General features: G+C 46.2%; 1 protein-coding gene across 3 annotated transcripts in view; it reads right to left on the bottom strand.

The window, feature by feature from the left end:
* Window positions 1–854: 854 nt before the first annotated feature.
* Window positions 855–20562, bottom strand: part of Con (leucine rich repeat protein connectin) — a 239889-nt gene continuing 220181 nt past the window's right edge. For all 3 annotated transcript variants that reach the window (XM_076827169.1, XM_076827171.1, XM_076827170.1), the window contains 3 exons: window positions 11923–12093; window positions 9660–9784; window positions 855–7342 (listed from right to left, as the gene is read on the bottom strand). In XM_076827169.1, coding sequence (XP_076683284.1) covers window positions 7094–7342; window positions 9660–9784; window positions 11923–12093 — 545 coding nt within the window. In that variant the 3' untranslated portion in view covers window positions 855–7093. The remainder of the gene's footprint in view (window positions 7343–9659; window positions 9785–11922; window positions 12094–20562) is intronic.

Raw genomic sequence — 20562 nt, 5'->3', positions numbered from 1 at the left:
TGTACGACGGATCACGCGCGATCGATTTACGGTTGAATGGGGATCGACGGGGATCTAGGGGGGGTGTGTGCGAATGTTATTACGCGTGACGCAGAATGAAGACCTTCAGGATTTACCATTCTTCCTGGCAACGGCATTGGCTCGAGTTTTCATTTGGCAATGGAAATAATATTATAGCAGAATAAATATAATAATTAAATAAATATAATGATATTGAAATAAACAGATGTGACATTATTTCGTATAGTTCTGGAATTTAATTATATCCGGCGAATTAGGGCGATATTCAACTCGGCTATGTCATTATAATTTTCCTTAATTTAAGGAGAAGTATTTTTCTGCTCCTCTTTGAGAATCGTTGGACAAACAAGCCGTCTCCTTCGAGCTCTGCTTGTAAATTTGCAAGGTGGTTTTCCTTGAATAATATCTAGCACACTCGTCACTCGATAAATGGAAATCTAACAAGATGTATTTTTAAAACGTTTAATGGGGACGGGCAACGGTGGATACAAATTAACTCGTTTAAAGTGGTTACTCGAGGATTCTCTGGCATCGTTTCGAAATTAGAATAGCTCCTCGCTAAGGAGTGAAAATTGAGAAATGAACGGCTAATTAAATATAGATTGGACTTGAAATAAATTGGAAAGGTAACGACGAGAATTAAATTTCAACGAGAACAGACCTTCTTCTCAATCTTCCCGCTGTTTGCCTGAAAATTTCCAAGAGAATTTGGTCGATCGAATTCTAGTCCGTAAGAAATTTTGTCCACGCTCCGGAAGCCTCGAACAGCTCTAATTTCCAAGGCTCGACAGCCACTCCTCTTCCCAACGAAAACGCCTCTTCCTCCTTTTTTCCCGACGATTTATTTATTATTGTTAGATCTTACAAAAGAACATATAATACATATTACAGCTTGACAGTAAATCCATAAGTAGTTTATGAAAACCTTAACTTATCGTAGCGCTCTTACAATCGTAGGCTTAAATAATGACCGCAAAGAGAAACCTCGTGTTCTCGAAAAAGGATGAGTATACGCGCGCAACACCTGAACGCGTGGCCTGGAATACAGAAACAACTGCTTGCAGAATCGTTCGCAAAAAAAAAAAGAAAAAGGAAAAATAGAAAACAATATATAGAGGGACGCTGCTTCCGTGGTTGTTTCGCGCAACGAACACGCGAGGAGGAACGGACCGCGGCCTAAGACAAGGAAAAAGAACCGATGAGAACGAAGAGTTACGATTTTTCCTTTCAGACTTACCCCTTTTATTTACGGGGACTCGCGTTCGTGCTCGCGGTTCGCCGTTTAATCACTCGCGCTTAAACGATAAATCCGTAAAAGTGTGATCAGGCGGACCATGAATCATGTTAATGAGCTTTACTAACGACTAACACCGAACTTTCCTTATCTTTGGTACCTAAGATGCTTAATATTTTCCAGTGGATCCGAGTGAATGAGTGAGTGGGGGTGTGTGTGTGAAAGAGAGAGATTCGTTAGTTGTACTTAAGCCTAGCTTACGATAATCCTATGCTCGAGAATCATTGAAAAAACTTCGAATGCGTCGCCTAAATACCGTGTCTCGATCGGAGAGAACGCGCTACGCACGAGAAACATCGCGTGAGCCAACTTGGCGTCGCCTGGCACTCGAATTTCACTTACGGTTACGAGGGGGGGAATAACGTGGTGCACGCGGCGACCCCGTTCGCTAATTTTACTCTTTAGTAATTCTTCATCTCTCTCTCCATATATCTAGCTCATTCCCGTTCCGTCTTTACCTTTTTGTCTCCCAGTTTTTTGTACGCGCGCGTGCGTCTCGATTGACAACAGACGTCGTGCCACAAAATGCCATCGTGCAGGACGCTTGGATGGCGATGTACGACGAAGTCGACGAAGAACAATGACGATGAGAAAGTGTTTTAGGCTAAGTTCGGCGAGGGGCCGCGGCGAGGATCGTGAAATCGGAGGATCGACGGTTTGGGCAAGTAGATCCGAAGGTGGTCCACAGGTCGTCACTTCATCTCTGTTTCCGTTTTTAATTCGTCTTAAATAGCATCCTCACGAATCAATTTCTAGGATCCCACAGCACTGCGGCTACCAGAATTCTCTGAAACTTCCAAATCGCTTCATATCTTCGCGTTTGCTTAGTCCCCGCATTCCCGAGGGTGCCTAAAAATTCTCCCAAAGGAAAACCACCGGCCTGCAATTTAATTCCAAGGAGCTTCGGTCGTTTCCAAATTCCAAGTGGAGTAGGTCGATCCTCGACGCGCCCTCGCGCGCTATTTACCATGCTGCGAATAGAGAGTTAGAATAGTAGAAAAACAAATGCTGGTCGTCTCGCGCACGTTGAAGTTCGTGATAAGGTGAATGCCCCAATTTCTGCTCATGTCCCCATTTCTGCTCATTTCGTATTTTCCTTACTGTTGTACGCGTTACGTTTGTACTGTAGTTTCAACAAAATAATTCTAAATTATTTAAACATTTACGCGAGTGTTGCAGGAGCTTGGAGCAGTACATACACCGCTATTTTTCGTGAGCAGAAATACGGACATTTAGAGTATTATATATTTAATTAAAAATCACTAATAGTTAAACATCTTGAAATATCTTTCTTAAATAGTTTTCGAATTGGTTGATTTATTATTAAAGAATTAATCAGTTACTCTGCAAATTTCGATCACAAACAAATTTTTTACACCTTCTTTATGAAGAGTTACCTCTTGAATGAGCAGAAATTGGGACATTCACCTTACACCTTGTGCGTCAGAGCTGCCACGTGCGCTGGCAACGATCCCGAGATCCGCACGTTTCGCCGTTGCTCCCGGATCGAACTTTCTCCATCAACTTACCCCATACCGTCTCCGGCCAAGTCATTTTGCAGTCCGACTATTTATATACTATATATATATATATATATATCGCGATACTATAGATTACGATAACGCATATACTATGACAAACAATCTCAACATTATCGATAATTTCCTTTGCTCTATTCTCTGTCGCGTTCTGTCGCGCGGGGGGCAAGCGATGCTCCACGTTATCAATCGGCCGTGCTCCGTCTTATCAGGCTGGACGGCCGCTGCGTCTTCGCCATTCACACGAACGACACCTCTTTCTCGTCCTTCATTTTCTCGTTCGTCTCTCTCGTCGGTGAACGACAAAAGCTTGGCTCGCGGGTGAATGAAATAGAAAGGGGGAGAACCGAGGCGGACAAGCTGCTTTCTCAGTCATTCTCGTCCTCTCTCGCTCGTTGGTTACCGTCTTTCGCGCGATCCTATTAAATCTGTCGAACACGGCTGACGGATCCATCGCGTTAGAGTAACTTAGGCATATTTGGTCGCGCACTGTGCGCTTCGTGGAAGTCGTTCTCTGGCCCCGGCCGAAATGGACGACGGTCCGGAGGGTGTGCCGCGAGGGTGGTAATTCGCGCAACCCCCGTCGTCTAATGAATTCGAGCGACAACTGGCGTGTCGTTCGGTGAATCGGTGGCCAGCAGGGTTCGGCAACTCGCGGGTGGATGATTCGGGAAGATTTTCGAGGAGGACGCTCGAAAGGGACATGAATGTTTGAACGCTTCGCGAATATGGATATTCTTGCGAGGGAATGATAAAGGACGAGAGTCTGGGGGCTTTAAAGGGATTGCGGATTAGCTGGGTCCAACCCGGTGTTATTAAATTTTTGATAATCCGCGGGAGATTTTATCTGATACACCTCTATTCCCATTGATGCATGATTCAACAGGGCATTTCCCGCATTCACCACTATTTTTCCTCCCTTTTTTTCGGAATACCTCGTTACCCCGCGGAAAAGCCGATTAATTGAAGTCGGGCCGCTGAGCATTGCCAGTAAAAGCTGATTAAACAGCGCAACTAGGCGAGCCCTTGTATCGCAAAGCCGATTAATCGACCGACAAAGGATAAAGTGGCGAACATGACGACGTAGCGATTTGAAAATAGAAACCGACGCGTTCGTGCTGCGAATTTTTCAAATGAATTTCAAACTCCTTTCATCAAACCTCTGCGTCCGATTAGTTGCAAAGGGTCCCCGGTTTCCCCGAACCACACTGACGTCCGCTTCTTCGACGAATATCAATGATTCACCAATTGCTGACGAAACAATCCCCAAGTGAGAACCCAAAGACACACTCAAAATCACTAATCAGTGCTCCTCCCCGGGGGATCCGCGAGCCTAGAACCCAGGAACATTATTCCAACGGGGATCGCGAAACCTCCGGACCGCGTCTAAACGCCGAAACGTCACCTCTTCCACGAAGTCGCGCAAGACTCCGTAATCGCTAAACCATCCGTTCCTCGAAACGGAACCTAATCGCTAAAAAAAATAATAAGTTAACGCCGAATGGATGGCACTGAGGGTCAAGCACAACAGAAGTACATACTCGATAGAAGAAACGCTGCGCGCTATTTACATGACAATAATGACGCCGGTGTCGGTGTGGCATGGCTCACCGAAATCTCGCTCGGTATCTGGTCACCGAGGCCAGCGAGATCCTTTTACCGCCTCTCTCACTTGTCTCCGCTAGGTTCGCCTTAACGCTCGTAGAAAACGGCCTGTCGCCGCGACTCGCTCGCGACTTTCACTCTCGATTGTCTGACGTTCAATTAACGGCGTAATTAAGACGCGCTCGCTGAAGGAGGCTCGACAGAGACGACGGGACGATAGGCAGATAGCCAGACGTGCACGCATACACACACACACACACACATACACACGCGCATACATTAATGGATGGGGTACGAAGACGGGATACAGGCGGAGGGTGGATGATCCTCCTGGCCTCTTTGAATTCGAGACCGTGCTAATTTATTCATTGGATGAGGCATGTGTCGTTCGCGTGCGCGATACTCTGCAGAAGCGAGGTGTCGGCTCGTGGAGCAGGATCGTCGGGGAAGACGATTCACCGGGAATTCGAATCGTCGTAGAACGTCGATCGAGGCGGGTGCATGCGATGGGATCAGGACGAGGGGGAGGTGGGCAGGTTCCGCGCGGATAAGCGGCTCGATCGAGCTTTCGTCGAGGCTCGAAGGGTCGCAGCTCGCGGCAGCTTTGTTCTGCCATTCAGTGGCGAGCTCTCGAACGGTTTTAAAAAAAAAAAGCGGAATGAGTTTGGGAGTGAAAGAGTGGATGAAGGTGGCGTATGTGTCGAGGCGATGGCAAGGGTGATGTAATTTTTAGCAGAGGTTCCGGGGTGTGTCTTCCAGGAAGTACGCTTCAATCTTAGCCGAGGTTGGCTTCAGATCGAAACCTTGCTGAGTTTTGATACTTCCCCCGGGACCCTCAGCACGTAGGAACACCTTTAGCCTTCGCTGTGATTCTTCGCGGTTCTCCGGTTTCGTATGTTTCCTCGCCGTTTGTAATTTACGTGGGATCTGCCGCGTTCCGGCGACTCCGCGAGCGAAGAGAATTGCCGATCGAGAAGAAGATCCAGCTCGACCGAACCGCCTACCAATGTCGGCCACCGTTCGAACACAGAAACACGTATGTACCTATACACGTATGCGCCTAGATTATAACAGTATTACAACAACAAGTTATTATAATATCGATCTGTATTATAATAATGCATTGTAATAACATCGCGCCGGCGTTGCTGGGCAACCGACGATGTCCGGCTAGCCCTATCATAGTAATTAATTAATTAATTTGTACAAGTGTCGCCTAACGTCGCGCGTCACCGACAGTTGCTGCTGGCATACGAAGATTTTGTGCGCTTCGAGCGAGAAACTTCGCGCCCAGACGATCAACGAGAGATCCTCGGGGCCCGGTCCACGACGATCTTCCACTCGCCGATAAAACTGGGCGGGATTGCACGGGGAATTGACTAAGCTTCGCGCGGGATCGCCTCCCGACCAACTTTCCTTTCGTCCCTGCTCGGCCAGCTTGCTCCGGGAGGAACGAAAGTCTCGCGAGGACCGATACACGCGGCGTGAAATTTCCACCGGCACGTGAAAAACCATCTATATGCTTGTGTGTTGCGTGTACGTGTGTGTGTGTGTGTGTATCCGCGTGTACGTATATATATATACATATATATGTATAGAGTCAACGATCTATAGAAATTTTTAAATGTTCCAGTGTGACACGAAACGACGAGATCGCGATTGTTCTAACGTACGGCAGAGACGATTCTCGCTGCTATCCGGTAATTAGAAGGCTGAAGAGAGAACGTTCCTTTCCGAAAAGTCGCGCGAAGTACCCTCGCCGCGATACCAACGGTCGTGTAAGAAAAGAGATCCCCTCTGGAGAAAAAAGTACGTCCAAAAGTCGGCAATACAAAGTCGCGAATAAAAAGTGCTTCTATCAGTAGATACGGCAAGCATCCCCATAAACGTACAGCTGATAACGGCTCGACGCGGAAATGGAATCGAACGTTTCCACCCGCGGTGCTCGGCGAGCTTCTGCCCTTTCCGTAAATCGCGCTGCGTTATCCGCTGGAATCACCTTTAAGCCCGATTGAAGTGCACCAGCTTGCGATCCAAGATGCCCTCGGCGAGCACGCGCGCCGCGGAGACCGCCACCGACCTTGAGACACTTCGAGCTCTCTCGGAGGGATCGTCGAGGACGATCCATCGGCGGCGCAGGGACGGACTGACGCACCCGGAGCGTCCTCGGTATCCGAAATCCGCCTACAGGCTCGTCGTCGTCCCCGCGAGGCTTTCCAACCGACTCCGTAACGAGGCTCACGCTCCGCCACCTTTTGCCCGCGAGACTCTCACCCATTTCCATGGCAAATCGGAACGCTGGTGGATCCGGCGAGGGTGCCGCGGCGCGAGCTCGATCGTGCCGGAGCGTCGGCAAAGAGATTTAGAAGATTACGCGGGTGCAGTCGATTTTACGGGAGACGACGAGGAGCTCCGGCGTCTGTTTTCGAGACTGGAGGTCGCCCGAGGTGCCGTCAGATCGTCGGATGGATCGATCAGCGGGTTTCCAGCTGAGGGAATACGCAACGACACACATTCGCACACCGGTGTGCTGGATTTATGCACGCGTCTCGCGATACCGAGAACCGTCGTCGTCCTCGTCCGTGGGCCATCCTTCCGATCTGTTTAGCGGGTCGTCCGGCGTGTGTAGCCGTTTCTACGTGAAGAGGGCAGAGAGAAGGAGGGCCAGGGAGTACACGAGGACGGACAGGTCGGGGTGGATGGGCTTGGGCGAGGCCGAGAACCAGGTGGAACCCGAGGAGCCCACGGGAGCGTTCTCGTGGCGGCTCGATGGCTGCTCCGAGGCCATTAGGTCCTCCCTGGAGGGCTCCGGGCACGGGAGTTCTTCCATTTTCAGTTCGAATAGGTTCTTCACGTGCATCGGCTTCCCTTCTATCATCTGCACCTGCAACGATCGCAGTGTCACAAGCCTGTTAGTGGTGGACGGAGAGAATAGGCTGATGAAGGGAAGTCTTGAAGCGAGCCCTTCTTGCCGAGGGACGTTATTGTTAGCTTCAGGTTTCTTACATGGATTTGACTGCTCGAAGACATCGGTAGAGAGAGGTCTGTGTGTTGGTTAGTTAATAAATATGTACAGCAGCGGACAAAATAGTTACCACTTTTTCGATCCACCTTATTATTTTTTAACGTCAACTCAAAACTGCAGCATGTGCCCAATATTCGTATTCTGATAGAGAATTGAAAACTGTATAAAACCCAGTTAAAGTGGAATTTATTTAACTAATAACAAAATCTCCACATAACATTAGACACGACACCCTTTTGAAGCTGTTAAAAAGTCACCACTTTTGAAGAGTAATAAAAAATCTGATATTTCGTGAGGGCACCGTCTGCTTTTAGGACAGCCTAAAAGAATAACAAAAGTGGTAACTCCTTTGTCGGCCCCAAAAATGTGTTATCCCGTTCAATATCATAATCTTTTTTTTGGTAGTTACATAAATTCAATTTTAACTGGGTTTTATGCAGCTTTCAATTATCCATCAGAATATGTATATTAAACACATACCACAGTTCCAAGTTGATGTTAAAAAATAACAGAAATAAAGCAAATCGAAAAAGTGGTAAATATTTTGTCCGCCACTGTAGATTAGATGTCGCAGCAGCATTTTTAGTCGAGTCGCATTTGAAGTAATGTGGTGGCTCGAGGTTTGCTGATTAGTATATCGAAACTCTTAGATCGGGTAATATTGCGCGTTATGGAATTTCGTTGTCTGGCGGAGGAGTGCTATATTTTATAACCAATCGAAGAGAAATCCCACGAGATAACGTTTCGATTACACGGTGGGATATCAGGAGATTGAATTTCGCGAGGGATTCTTTCAAAGTTCCATCTGTTTCAGGAGCAACTTAACTTTTTCGAAATTACAGCGAGCAAATGACAGACGACGCAAATAATCAAAACAGTCCTCCGCGCACAGTGCTCTGAAATTCTCTGCTCCTCCACCATAAATCACTTGCCATTTCTCGAATGTGAATAGAAAAAAAAGAAGAGAATATCATGAACGGTCCCCCAAAATCGATTCTGCGCTTGTCGATACGACAAAAATGGCTTTGTGGACACTTTGAGTTATGGGGCAGACGAGTTTATTTCCAGCATAATTGAAAAAAGCGAACCGATAGCAACGGGCGTCGTGTTAATTGTATTTATAATAAAAATCGAAATCTATCTGCGCGTGATGTTAAACAAACTCGCCCGAAAGGCTGTTAAAACACGCTGCTCGAGCTTCGCGGCATCATAAATCTCCGTTACAATAAATAAAAAAAAAAAAAAAACCGTTTTACATTTTTCAATACGAGCGAACGTTCGTTTTCCTTAAATTGCAGTTCCTCCACTGACGGCCACTGGGGCGTTCGTTTATTTCCCGATTTTTTTCCTCCCGATTTTTGGGAAAATTGTCACGACCGCCGAGCTTATCTGTATTATCATCCCCTAGGACATTTAAATAAAAAATACCTCACGCGAAATTCTCCGCACGTCGAATAAGCGAGGGAACCGAAGGATAGTGGAGCTTCGTGATAAGAAATTTGAACGTTTTTATCCCGGATTCATTGTATTTTCACGTCCCCTTGGAATGCTTGACTGAACAGATAGGGCTGTAAACGATGGAGCCCCGGCGACATGTAAAACTTTATCGCCGTTTGCAACTCGAGTTACAGCGTTCGATGCCGCTTCTAATTAAATGAAATATTCTTGGCTTTGATTAACGTCTGGCTTTACTGGCAGGTTTACAGTGTTTCCGGGAGCCTTGAACCTCGAATAAATTGGACCCTCAACGTTTTAACTCCAAGTGTCGGCTGAAGTGACTTTTAAACGTCTTAAGTTTGAATTGTCGGGCGCGCCACTCGAAGCGCAAGGGCCTGATGGAAGAACTATTTAAAATGGGAGGTCTCTGTTTCGTCGTTTATAAGTTCACGACCACTGTCTTAATTCCATTTGAGTTTCGATTTACGCATAGGATGTTTACAAAAAAAAATTAAATACTGTGCGTAGAAATGGTAAGGAAAGTTGTCAGGAAACGAGGAAATAGATAAACAGCTACAAAGAGGGGGTGAAGAATGTTGTAGAGAAATAATGCAAGTAGTTTTTCTGTGCTCGAGTTTTCAGACAGAATTCTAAAGAGCGGACAGAATCGAAGTGAAAATTGATCCTGGTACTTTGGATCGAGGGAAAGAAAAATATAGAAGGTAAACGTATATCATACCTTCGGCTGGGAATCGGAATTCGAGGAGAAATCCTCGTATCCGTCTTCGTCTTTGTACTCGTCGGCCAAGTAAGCGTCGTCGTCGTCGATGTTGCCTCCCCTGAAGTTCCCGGCCAGGTATTCCTCTGCAACAACACGGAGCCGAAAATTCGAGTAAAATGCATATCGTGGAGGCACCGAAAATGCATTCTGAGCTGTTCCTCTTCCGTTACATCATGGGGAAGGAAGAATTTCATTATTCGAATAAAATTGAAGCTCCTGTTCGACGAAAAATTCGACGCTCGAAAAAACGAGGAACGTTGAACAGCTACTTAGTGTTTAAAATTGATTCCAAGGGGAACAATTAGCATCTCTATCCTCGATAAATTCAGCCTAGTTTTTGGGAAATTGAAAACCAAAGTTTGCAGCAAAGTATCCACTCATAAAATGAATTTTTTGTTCTACTATTAAATGAAATAATAATTTCTTCAGATCTCGATGAAAGTCCAAAGTGTACCTTTACTATTTTCTTCGCTATTCCGACCAATTGCAATTTTTTTTTTAAACCACGAAACACGTCACTAGTAAACTAATCCTTCTATCTCCTAAAAAAAAAACGCAAGTCGTTTGAACCGATTTTCCAATAGTTATTCTGTTTCAAAGCGTGTCCGAATACTTTTGCGATCCACTATATCGGTGTAATACAGAATCGCCGAAGAAAGTAGATGTGCATTGTATTAATATTATTGAAGATAACAGCAAACAGAAAATTGCTTCCTTTCCCTTTGAGACATCAATATATATTTTTCAATATCCCAAACGACGTTGTTTTTCTGCTCGCATACAGTCTACTTACTTTTGTTACGTTGACCAGGAGAACGATTCGGTTTTAATGGAACTTTTATTTTCACGGAATAATGGTAGCGTATGTTGGAGAATCGTGCAATAATATCAGTACAGCGCAGCGGGGCGGGATTCAGTAGGGATAATAGGTCGATGTAGCTAACAATGAAATAAAATTTCCTTTTGATTTATATTGGAGTTTTGTTTCTGCGAGCGGTAATAATAGTAAATGGCATGTCGGCGAACGGTGAATTAAATGAAAACCGATTTTAATGGATCGGCGATTTACGTTGCGCGCTCGATTGTAAAAAGGCTAGCGTTTTTCAGGGAATTTGTCCCGATGGAAAGAAGTTGTAGCGATGTACTGTTACACAGGGCGATGGGAATGGCCAAATCGAATTGTTTAGCAGGAATAATGAAGAGAGAATACCTGGTAAACAAAAACAACGCCAGGTATTTTTATTCTATCCTGCATTCCCCTTTGTGTGTTATTTCTCTGCGACGATATACACGCATTGGCAAGAAAGAGCGGTTAAGCGAAATAAATATGAATGTAACGGGGAAAAGCGTTTGAAAGGATTTAGAATTCTATCTGAAATGTCAGGTTTATATCGAACAATAAAGCGGGTACGAGATCATTTTTGTCGGCGTAACAATGCAAATTGAATCCAACCATTAGTAATTTACTAAACACAGCCGGATAATTAAAATCACCACCACCCTAATGATCAACATTGCCGAGTGTAATTGGTGGAATCGATGTTTTAATTGAATTTCTCAGACTCCAAATACATTTGTAATGTATATCATGTTAATAGATAGAATTTCGTAGTTTCCATTTGTATTTCACAATGTAATTAGAATATGTCGATATCAAAATAGGTGCAAACGACAGATGGGGCCTTCTAAATAAATAGATTCCATAATTCACAATATAATTATGAAAATCTAAAGTGGGAAACGCGCTCATTGGAAATATTGCAATTAACAATGAATTCATAGCCACGGGCAATTTCGATTTTCAACAAATGCAGCCGAAAGATACACCACGGATAGCGTATAAACTGAAATTATCTTGACGTCAAACTTTAAATCAATGCAAGATTAATTTATTCACTCCACACTTCAATTTTTAATTAAGCATTGCTAAGTCTCCCATGAACAGTGTGTGAAGCCTGCTACTCGATATTCTAACCGCAGCAAAACAATAGGAAGCCTAACAGAATGCCTCATTCTTTCACGTTCCGGCAGAATGCGCGAGGTGAAACGATCATCTCAGCGCGCACCTGAACGTCATTTTCCCCTTGCCAATGGAAATCTGACGCTGTCACGGTTCTTTTGAATATAAGTTTTTCGAGTAATTCGCGGCAGAAGAGGCGCGGATCTCGGCGTCGGGATCGCATGACAATGGCCAGGAAAGTTGGTCGCGCGATGAACCTACCTGGATTTCGCGTAATCTCGAGTGCCTCGTTGTCGTCCAGGTCCTCGTTGTTGATCTTCTCCTCCAGGAAGCAAGTGAGCTCCTCCAGGGCATCCCGCAGCTTCCTGTTCTTCGTCTCGTTCCTCAGGCCCCAGATCCACGTCAGTTTGCAGTCGCAGATCAGATTATTGCCTGAAATCAGACGGGTGGATGTTTGATCAGACGGCGTTCCGTTGTTCGGCACTTTTGCGGCGGTAGCGCTATTAAGTACAGAGTATGCCGCTGATGCAGGGGAATCTTTAGGACGAACATTTCTCGAGCGCGAGGAGGAAAGGGGGTCGTGCTAACAGCCATGAGAGATCTCAGTGTTACGGTGGCTTGCAAGAAAAATGCCGATTCCCAGACTTTTTCCGTGAACGTCTGCAAAATTCGCCGACCATTAAAAGAACAAGGTGTAAGCCGCTCGGGTCGTGGGGCAGAATTAACCTTTAATTGACCACTCCGTCGAACCTTGTAATCGACGACTTCGCGTGATACTCTCTCCCTCGTGCACATTTTTCATCGCCGAACGAGTGAAAAGGAAACCCCAACAATATACTTCAATCGGGAGTACGAATATTTCTATTTTTATAAAGGCAATGTATCATAAATTAAATGATACGCGTTTGAAAATTAAGTATAATATTAATGTTCCTCTCTATCACTCGCAGAATGTGGCAATCTGGGGTATTCAAGCTCCCACGGCGATATGGCTTCATCATCGAAATGGCAACGCAATGGAATGCAATATAAAACAAGCCACAGCTGAATATTTAACCTGCGACATCAAAAGACTCGGAATCGAATAATTTAAAAAATTTCGCATTAATGAGACCCACCTCCACAGGATGACCCTTTACCGCGGGCACTTTTTCCTCCCTGCTTAATAATAAATCCTTCGCACGTTTCCCAGGGTGGCTAATGAACCCCCGCGGCAGGGTACCCTTTTTAATCGGCCATTCGACAAAAACGGTCCCCCAGTTTCTTCCTCTGTTCTCGAATCTCTGCGGAAATCTCTAGCACTCCACCCCCGTTGCCACTTCGAACTCGCAAAATCCCCAAGATTAAGGGCTAAATTGTTATAGAAAACGAATGGAGGTACGATACTACGAGCGTGGCAAACGCTCAACAGCTCTAAAATAATTGAAATGTCTGTAATCATGAAACTGTCGGCGCGTAGAATACAGCGTCCGTATCGCAGAATCCTCGCAATTTGGGGAACTCGAGAGACGCGGACCTCGCGTGGAAGCCAGGCATTATCAATTCCCTGTTTCGTTCGGCAATCTGTTTCCCAAAGAGTTCGAAATGCCCACGTCTGAATAATCCACTAACAGGCTCGTGCCAGCGCGATGGACGCGCGGGGTCCTCCAGGCGTGTCGTGACGATTTTAATTAATTGTTTAATAATATATTCGGAATGCTGGGGGGCCGCGCTACGTCTTCCCCTGGAATTTCGCTCCCCAGTGTCCCTCAGAAATTCATGCGATTGCGGTTTGTCGTCGGGCGCTGCGCATACAACCTGACGCTGGACACGAGTGACCAAAGCCCTCTGTCTGACTAGCTTCCCTTGCTCCCTCGTGCCCCTCCGCAGTTTTTCTTCTTCGCTGGCCTTCTTTTTGCTGGTCGTGGAATTTCGGGACCAAAGCGCACAGTGGGTCGGGTTTAATCACGACGTTTCTTTCCGCCCTTTTAACGAATCTCGCCCCGCAGCCCCTTGCTTCGTGTCTCGTGAACGATTCTGCGCGAACTCTCAGTTTCAACTGTGCCTGCCAACGGTCAATTCTGTCGACGCTACCCACTTGTTTCTCCCTAATTCCTGCGCGCTACAGAAGCAGCTCTGGTGTTCACACGCGAGAGGGTTGTCTATAGCTGTCTGCAGTAGTCTTTTGTTTGAATATTTGCAATATTATTACCAGTGGCGTGGAGTTGAACGGATAAAAATATTCTTAATGCAAATTCGATAAAATATCTTAGGTGATTATACAAATTTATTTATAAAATGAAATCCAGTTTTCTTGTCTCTTTACAGAGCTCTCGAATTACTTCAGTCGTGGTTACATTAATCTTCTTTTTCCTTCTTCTTTGGGGGGTGCCAGTTCCCTTGCTGCGATTAGATTTCCCTTGACTTTGTAATAGGAAATCAGTGGACAAAATTCTCTAACCGAACAGCCCACGCAGCGTCGCCAACGTTTCACCTCGTCTTCTGCCATGGTTTCTTAAAACTGTTAAACGACTCCTCGGCAAAGTGAACGAATGGTTCGCTCAGCAACATCGCCGCCCTCGCAATCGTTACTTTAACGATTCCATGGTGCGGACCGCGCGCCGCCGATCGTTCGGGGACCCCCGTAGGTGATACGGGTTACACGTGAGGTATTTTCGCGTGAATCCTGTCTAATTTTCTGGAAAATCCAGCCCCGCCCCGGTGGTTCAATTAAACTGCCAGCATCGTGTAACGGGGTTAACGCGCGGGGATGGGGCGTCTTTAACGGAGGGAGGGAGGCCGTCGTTTGTCGGTGGAAGCCTGACGCCAGAGTGACGAAGGTAGTACGTACCCCTCCGCGCTTTGAAGAGCGGGGCGAGGCTGATTGTTTCGTTTTCGATGCGACGAAGAAGAATTAACGGAAGACAACGCCGCGCTCCTCCAAGCGTAATGGATACGACCGTGGGTGATTGTCGCGCGGACAATGCTGCCTGACAATTATTTTAAAGCGGCCCTCGGAACAATGAGAGCAGCCCGTGTACAGTAACTTGCTCCATATTCCGGCTTTGAGGATCGTAATGGCTCGTATTAACAGCAGAAACGGCGACTGCGGACCAGCCAAGGCGAGCTGTCCCTGATCCTTTCAATCTCCATTCATCATGCCCTCATCTGGGCTCCGCTGTGCCCATTTAACTCTCGTATTACCTGCCTCGCAACAGGGAGGTGGAGAATGATCAAAACTGCTGCAGGACAGTGGTTCCTCGCTGACGAAAAGGTAAATCGAGTTTCGTCGCTATTGTTGATCAACTCGCTTCCGCGGGTAATTAATTATTCGAGCGGGAACGAGGGAAAGGGGCCATTTTTTGATGATCCTCGAGGATCCGGTAACAAAGCCGGAGTGTATATAAGAGATATTCCCAGAGTTCACCCAGTTGCATCCCCTTATACTTGGCTTGCCACTGCTTCAATGAGCATGCTCCGTCTAAGTATTTCCTCAATTTCGCGATGAATCAGGTTGGAGGAGCATCTCGCAAACGAGCCAAGCGTCCTCTCCATATTATTTCGTTATTCTTTCACGAACCAGCCCTCCCCCGTTCCGCGCTTGTTTCAGCGAGGCGGCCTTTCAATTTTCAGGACGAGATCCCGGAGGACTCCTGGGACGAAACGGTCGCATGCTGAGGATATGAAAGATGGAGGGTAAAGAAGAGGGGAAAGGGTGGCTGGTTGAAGGGGGTTGCTGGTCGCGTCTCACCGTTCCGCGGGCCGGCAGTCGCGGAAGCAATCAACGATGGTAATGTCCCCGTTACGAACTTTAATATTCCCATCTCTGTTGTCGATATTACGAATCAGGTTTCCCCGCAGCGAGAATTCCACGTGCCGCTAAGGGAAAGGGCGCGCTGGGAAACTATCGGGGACCGTTTTCATCAGGACTTATTCAATGTTTATCGATCTTCTCGCGTGAAATGTCATAATTGCAGCCGCCAATCAGCTGGGCCGTTTACAGGCAGCATCTGGCAATCGGATTTTACTCAATACGAGCAAACGAGTCGCACGTGAAACGGCGAGGGCATCGGAGCGTGAGCCGTGCACGTTACGCGCGTTAACAATGCCTAGAAATAATTTTTCGATAATATTCCTTGATTAAGCGTGCCCGTTCGAACGAAATCTGCATTTCAATCGGATACAAATTGAAGTCTGCTAAATCAATCCGCCGAGTGTAACGAGCTTTGACGTTTAACTTTCAAATGGTTCCCTTTGTTCCCTGCAATGTCGTTTCCATTCGTCCGAGGGGGGGGGGGGAGGTTTTCGAGTGGAGAGGGCACGGATGGAATAAACTCCGCGATTTGTTGTATTATTATTTCGTAAGAGGGCCTCGATAAACCACGCTCGACGTCTTAGAACTCCTAGTACGTAGGAGGAGCACGAGCAATTTTCAATCGAGCCAGCGATATCGAAGCGAAATCCTGATGCAGAGGGATGAAGGATCAAAAGGGAAGACGAACTCCCCAGCTAGCGTTTCCTCCTTTGAACTGTCGCGAATGTTTTCTCTGTGCTGAAACTATTTTCATCCAGGATGGAAGTCGCGCAGAGACGAAATCGATGGCTTTCCTCGAGGAATTATTCCCTCAACTATGCCAACATTCGTGGGTAATCATTTTTAATCCCTTGATGGTCTCTGCGCAACGGGCGCTTTAAGGGTCCTGCTACTTAGGCAGTCGTTTCTGTCGAAAATGAAGAATTTCTTTTTTCATTAATTTCAAGAAATAAATTTAAGCTGAGAGTCGTTCTTTGACACAATATTTATTAACATCATAAGCTTTAAAAGAAGCTTCTTAAAAAAGTGTCCACGATGGAAAAATCTTGCAATTTTATTGACGCCAGGGGTAAGTTGAATTTTAAAGTTATCGCAAAGAAGAATGAACTATTATATATACAACGTTCTGCCTTCAGCAATTTCCAGAAAATACCCTTTAAATCCACTTTCCTTTCGTCGAGTAGAGATCCAGCAGAGATCACAGAAGGGATTGTATTTAAAAAACATTTTCGACACTACTGCTAATTTTCTACGTGCCTTCATTCCCTCTGAAAACCACCGGCCAAACCAGCCAGCCGAATCTTTAGACCGTAGTCCTTTCATTCGCCGTTCGAGACGGTCTCTCGGTGGATCCGCCGCCGCAAACCGCTTTCAATCAGCGATATCGTTCATGGGACGGGGGCGGTCGGAAGATTTTCCAGGCGCGAAGGACGCAGGATCAAAGAGGAAGGGGAGACAAGGCAAACGGCTCCGGCGTTTCCCTTTTTCGAGCGTGCTGCGAATGTTTCCCACCCGCGCTCCCATCCGCCCGCGGGATAGGGGGCATATCGGGAACCGATCATCGATTGTATCGAGATGAAAGAGAATGAATCGCCCCCCTCTTACCGCCCCGAGGAAACGGGGCCCGTGAAAAATTATAGGCTGCAGGAAATGTTCCTCTGATAGATCTGAAAAATGCCGAGCATAGAACAGCTGTGTCCGGGTCTCGCCACTGCTATTCTCATTCGCGCGAATTTCTGATTGTTGCCGAGCGTGGTGGAGGACGTGCGCGGCTTTTCTTTGCAATATTTCGCAATTTTCGCGCAGAAGCCGAGGCGTAATTCGCAGCGAGATCGAAGGGGAGGAGATTCGGCGTGTATAAATGGGTGGAAACTGTGGAGCATCTTTTCATTTTTATATACATAGTGGGTCCTCTATGTATATGGTGAACCGTTGACTTATTTTTCTAGGAAACACTCGTTTCACTTGACAAAATTTATTCCACATCTAAATGAAAGAAGATATACCTGTTTAGTAGGGTGGTGATCATTTTTCAACTATGAAAATATGATCTTACCATCTCAATTTATTCCTTTTTATAAAAAATAAAATCGAGCAGAATATGAGGACAATTAATCTATATTTAGGGGTAGCTCAATGATGGTGAAATTTCCAATGTACATGGTAATTTTATGGAAGGGCATGGAACAGTAGAAACTTTGTCAAATGCATTCATTTGCTCATTAAGACAAAATAGAAACATAGAAAATGTATAATTATAAAAAACGTTAAAACAAATTTAACAAATTATCAAATACAAATATAATATAATGTAAATATAAATATAAATTAAAATATGCCCATTATATGTTGAATTTTCATAATTTCTATAATCTTTTACTCACTTGAGCTACCCCTAAACATAAGACTGTCTTGTCCAAAGTTTTTATACAGTGTTTCTATATCTAAAAGAACAAATCAGGGTGGTAAGACATAAAAAATACTTAATTTTTATTTTTAACTGTTAACCTCCGCGCTACAGAGATGGGATCCGCGAGACTGCGTCAATTGGTGTACACTTTAGCAGCTGTGGATCCGAAATGACGTTTTGACGTATGGACAACCTCGACGACGCCGAGGTTTCCTACGTTTGACTCCTCGTTGGTGACGAGAGAGTGGCGAACAGACAGGATCGGTGAAAAAGACAGTTCTCGCGGGTGATTTAGTGGAAACGCGGAAGCCTCGGAGCGGTGCTATGAAACGCGGCAAACGGTCGACAGAGCGATCGCAGGGTTGTCGCGTAAAGGTTGTCAGTGTCGAGAGGAATGGTCTCTAAAAAAGCGAACTGACAATTCGAACCTAATTCCACGATCCCTCCATTCTCCAACAATAAATACTACGTTCCTTTTCAGCCCCATACCCGTCCACCGCTAAATTTAGGTGACAATTAATAACCATAACATATCCGGTTCATGTGTTATAAAATAGTGACGGTGGTTCTGCCAGAGCGTTGAAGGAAGAGGAGGAAATCCATTGACGGCGCATCCACCGTGTCTGATAAGCGGAAATCGATGCTCAACGCGCATCACACCACAATTCCTCACCTTCGCCCAATGGAGTCGCCATTTTCCACGATACACCCGACCCTATCGAGCTCCCTTATTTCCCAGGAGGAGGCTCGCGGCATTTGATTATTGTTACGCACCCCCCGGGCCACCCCTCAGGAAACCATTCGTCGCGACGACCGCCTCTACCCCGTTTCCCACTGTCTTTTTGCTCGCCCGACATTTTCATAGTCCTTTTGATCCTTCATCTAGGCGGAAGATATCGAGAGATCGATCGACCGTGCGGCCGGAATGAAAGCCGGCAAAAGGATTCTCGCGCTGCTCGGGGGTGGGAATAAGGAAAGGTACCTTTTGCGCAAATTCCCTCCGCCCTGGTCCCGTTTTTGGCGAGTCCCCTTTATCCCTACGCCGGCCCTCTTGACTTAGGAATTTTCATCTATGCACGTCCGTCGAATCTTTAACCGGCTCGCTCTTTATTCAACGATCCTCAATTCCTATCTCCACCGTTTCCCTTTTGTCGGGGGCTTTATACCCCACCATCCTTCGTTTCGACGACTCGGAATCAATGGACTATCAGGAGCAAGGATCCGGGTACCCTTTCCCTGCTCCTTGTCCCCTGCGGGGGCAGAGTAACATTTCTCAAAACCGCTGGATGTTGGACATTCTGTTCCACTTGTAGGAGAAAAATGGAAGACGTGCCTCGACGCAAGGTGAACCTATAGAATCAGGCTATCCGACGCGTGGAAATAAATCGCAATCGTCAACGGTGAAAGAATTCAGAGAGTACCCAGTGACGCACCCAGAGGTAGCAAGGGTCCCTGGCACCCTCCAAAGAAAGGGCTTTGAAAAAAAAAAGAATCCTGCATTTTATTCTTTAAATACATTTTACTGAATTTGCATTAATTGAAATTGCATGAAATAATTTTTTCTTAACAATACTTTTATCAGTTATCCTCTTATTTCTCGATCTCCGGTATACCTGCAGTCGCAAAGAGTCGCAATCGTCGCACCATCGACAGAAATGATTTTCCGTTCGGCTAATTACCTACAATCATTGCCGTATTTCAAGCTGTCCAGACGCGCGTAAGTGGAACGGCCGTGATTACGGGCCCGGCCAGCTTGATAACCCATAAATCGCACGCGGCGATAATTCCGTTAACGGTGTTTATTAAACTTCGCCAGTTGCCATTTTTGCGGAAACGATCGCGGCCTGGGCAGAGGCTAACGAGGGTTAATCGTGTCAACTTCGACGGAACGTCCATTAATTCTGGAATTAAAGTCCGCCCACGCGCGCTCCCCGCGCGTACGCCCTGAATATTTATCAAGGGTCAGCGATACACGGCTTCTGCTTTCTTTTTTCCCGAACTCGCTTTTTCGCCTCTTTTCCCCCCCTGTTATTTTGCAACGGATATCCCCTTCGAAACGGCGCCCCACGGTTATTGGCCATCAAAAGAGATACGATATTTCCTGCTTTCAACCGACCATTGTTCCTGCCCCGGCTCGAGTCGCGGTTCGATGAATAATACGCGCCGAAAATGAACGCGAACGCTCGTGGCTTTCCATCCTTTACAAGGGAAAGATTCTGTCCGGGGACAAATCGCGATTCGCGCGCAGCTCGACGGCCTCGGTTTTTCCTCTCTCTTTATCCACGCGCGCAAGTAGATGGCGCGTCTCGAAGACGGTGCAAGTTTGAAATTGCCGTTCCTGAGGAAAGCCACAAGTTCCGAAGAAATTTATGAAGGCCGGGTAATCATTATTTACATTTCATTGAAGAAGGGACGTGGGAAGTTTGAAACCTTAAAATTTTCAGACTGTTATACCCCGGGGCTCCGAAATCATCCGAGACTGTGAAAAATATACACTTCAATTTTTACCGCTCAACTTTACCTCCGCGAAACAGAATACCCAGCAGAGTCCCATAGCCGCTTGCAGGACACTTGTATTGTAACTCACGAATCGATTCATAATCGGTATTCCCGCCCCCTCGCCCTCTTGCCATCGGTCTCATCAAATACCCATAAAATCAGTCGTTACAAGCGACGGTGAATGCTATTACACGGATCC

Source organism: Andrena cerasifolii, chromosome 14 (assembly GCF_050908995.1).
Source record: "Andrena cerasifolii isolate SP2316 chromosome 14, iyAndCera1_principal, whole genome shotgun sequence".
Taxonomy (NCBI): domain Eukaryota; kingdom Metazoa; phylum Arthropoda; class Insecta; order Hymenoptera; family Andrenidae; genus Andrena; species Andrena cerasifolii.
Note: the sequence above shows the minus strand (reverse complement) of the source record. Positions and strands in the feature narration are given on the sequence as shown.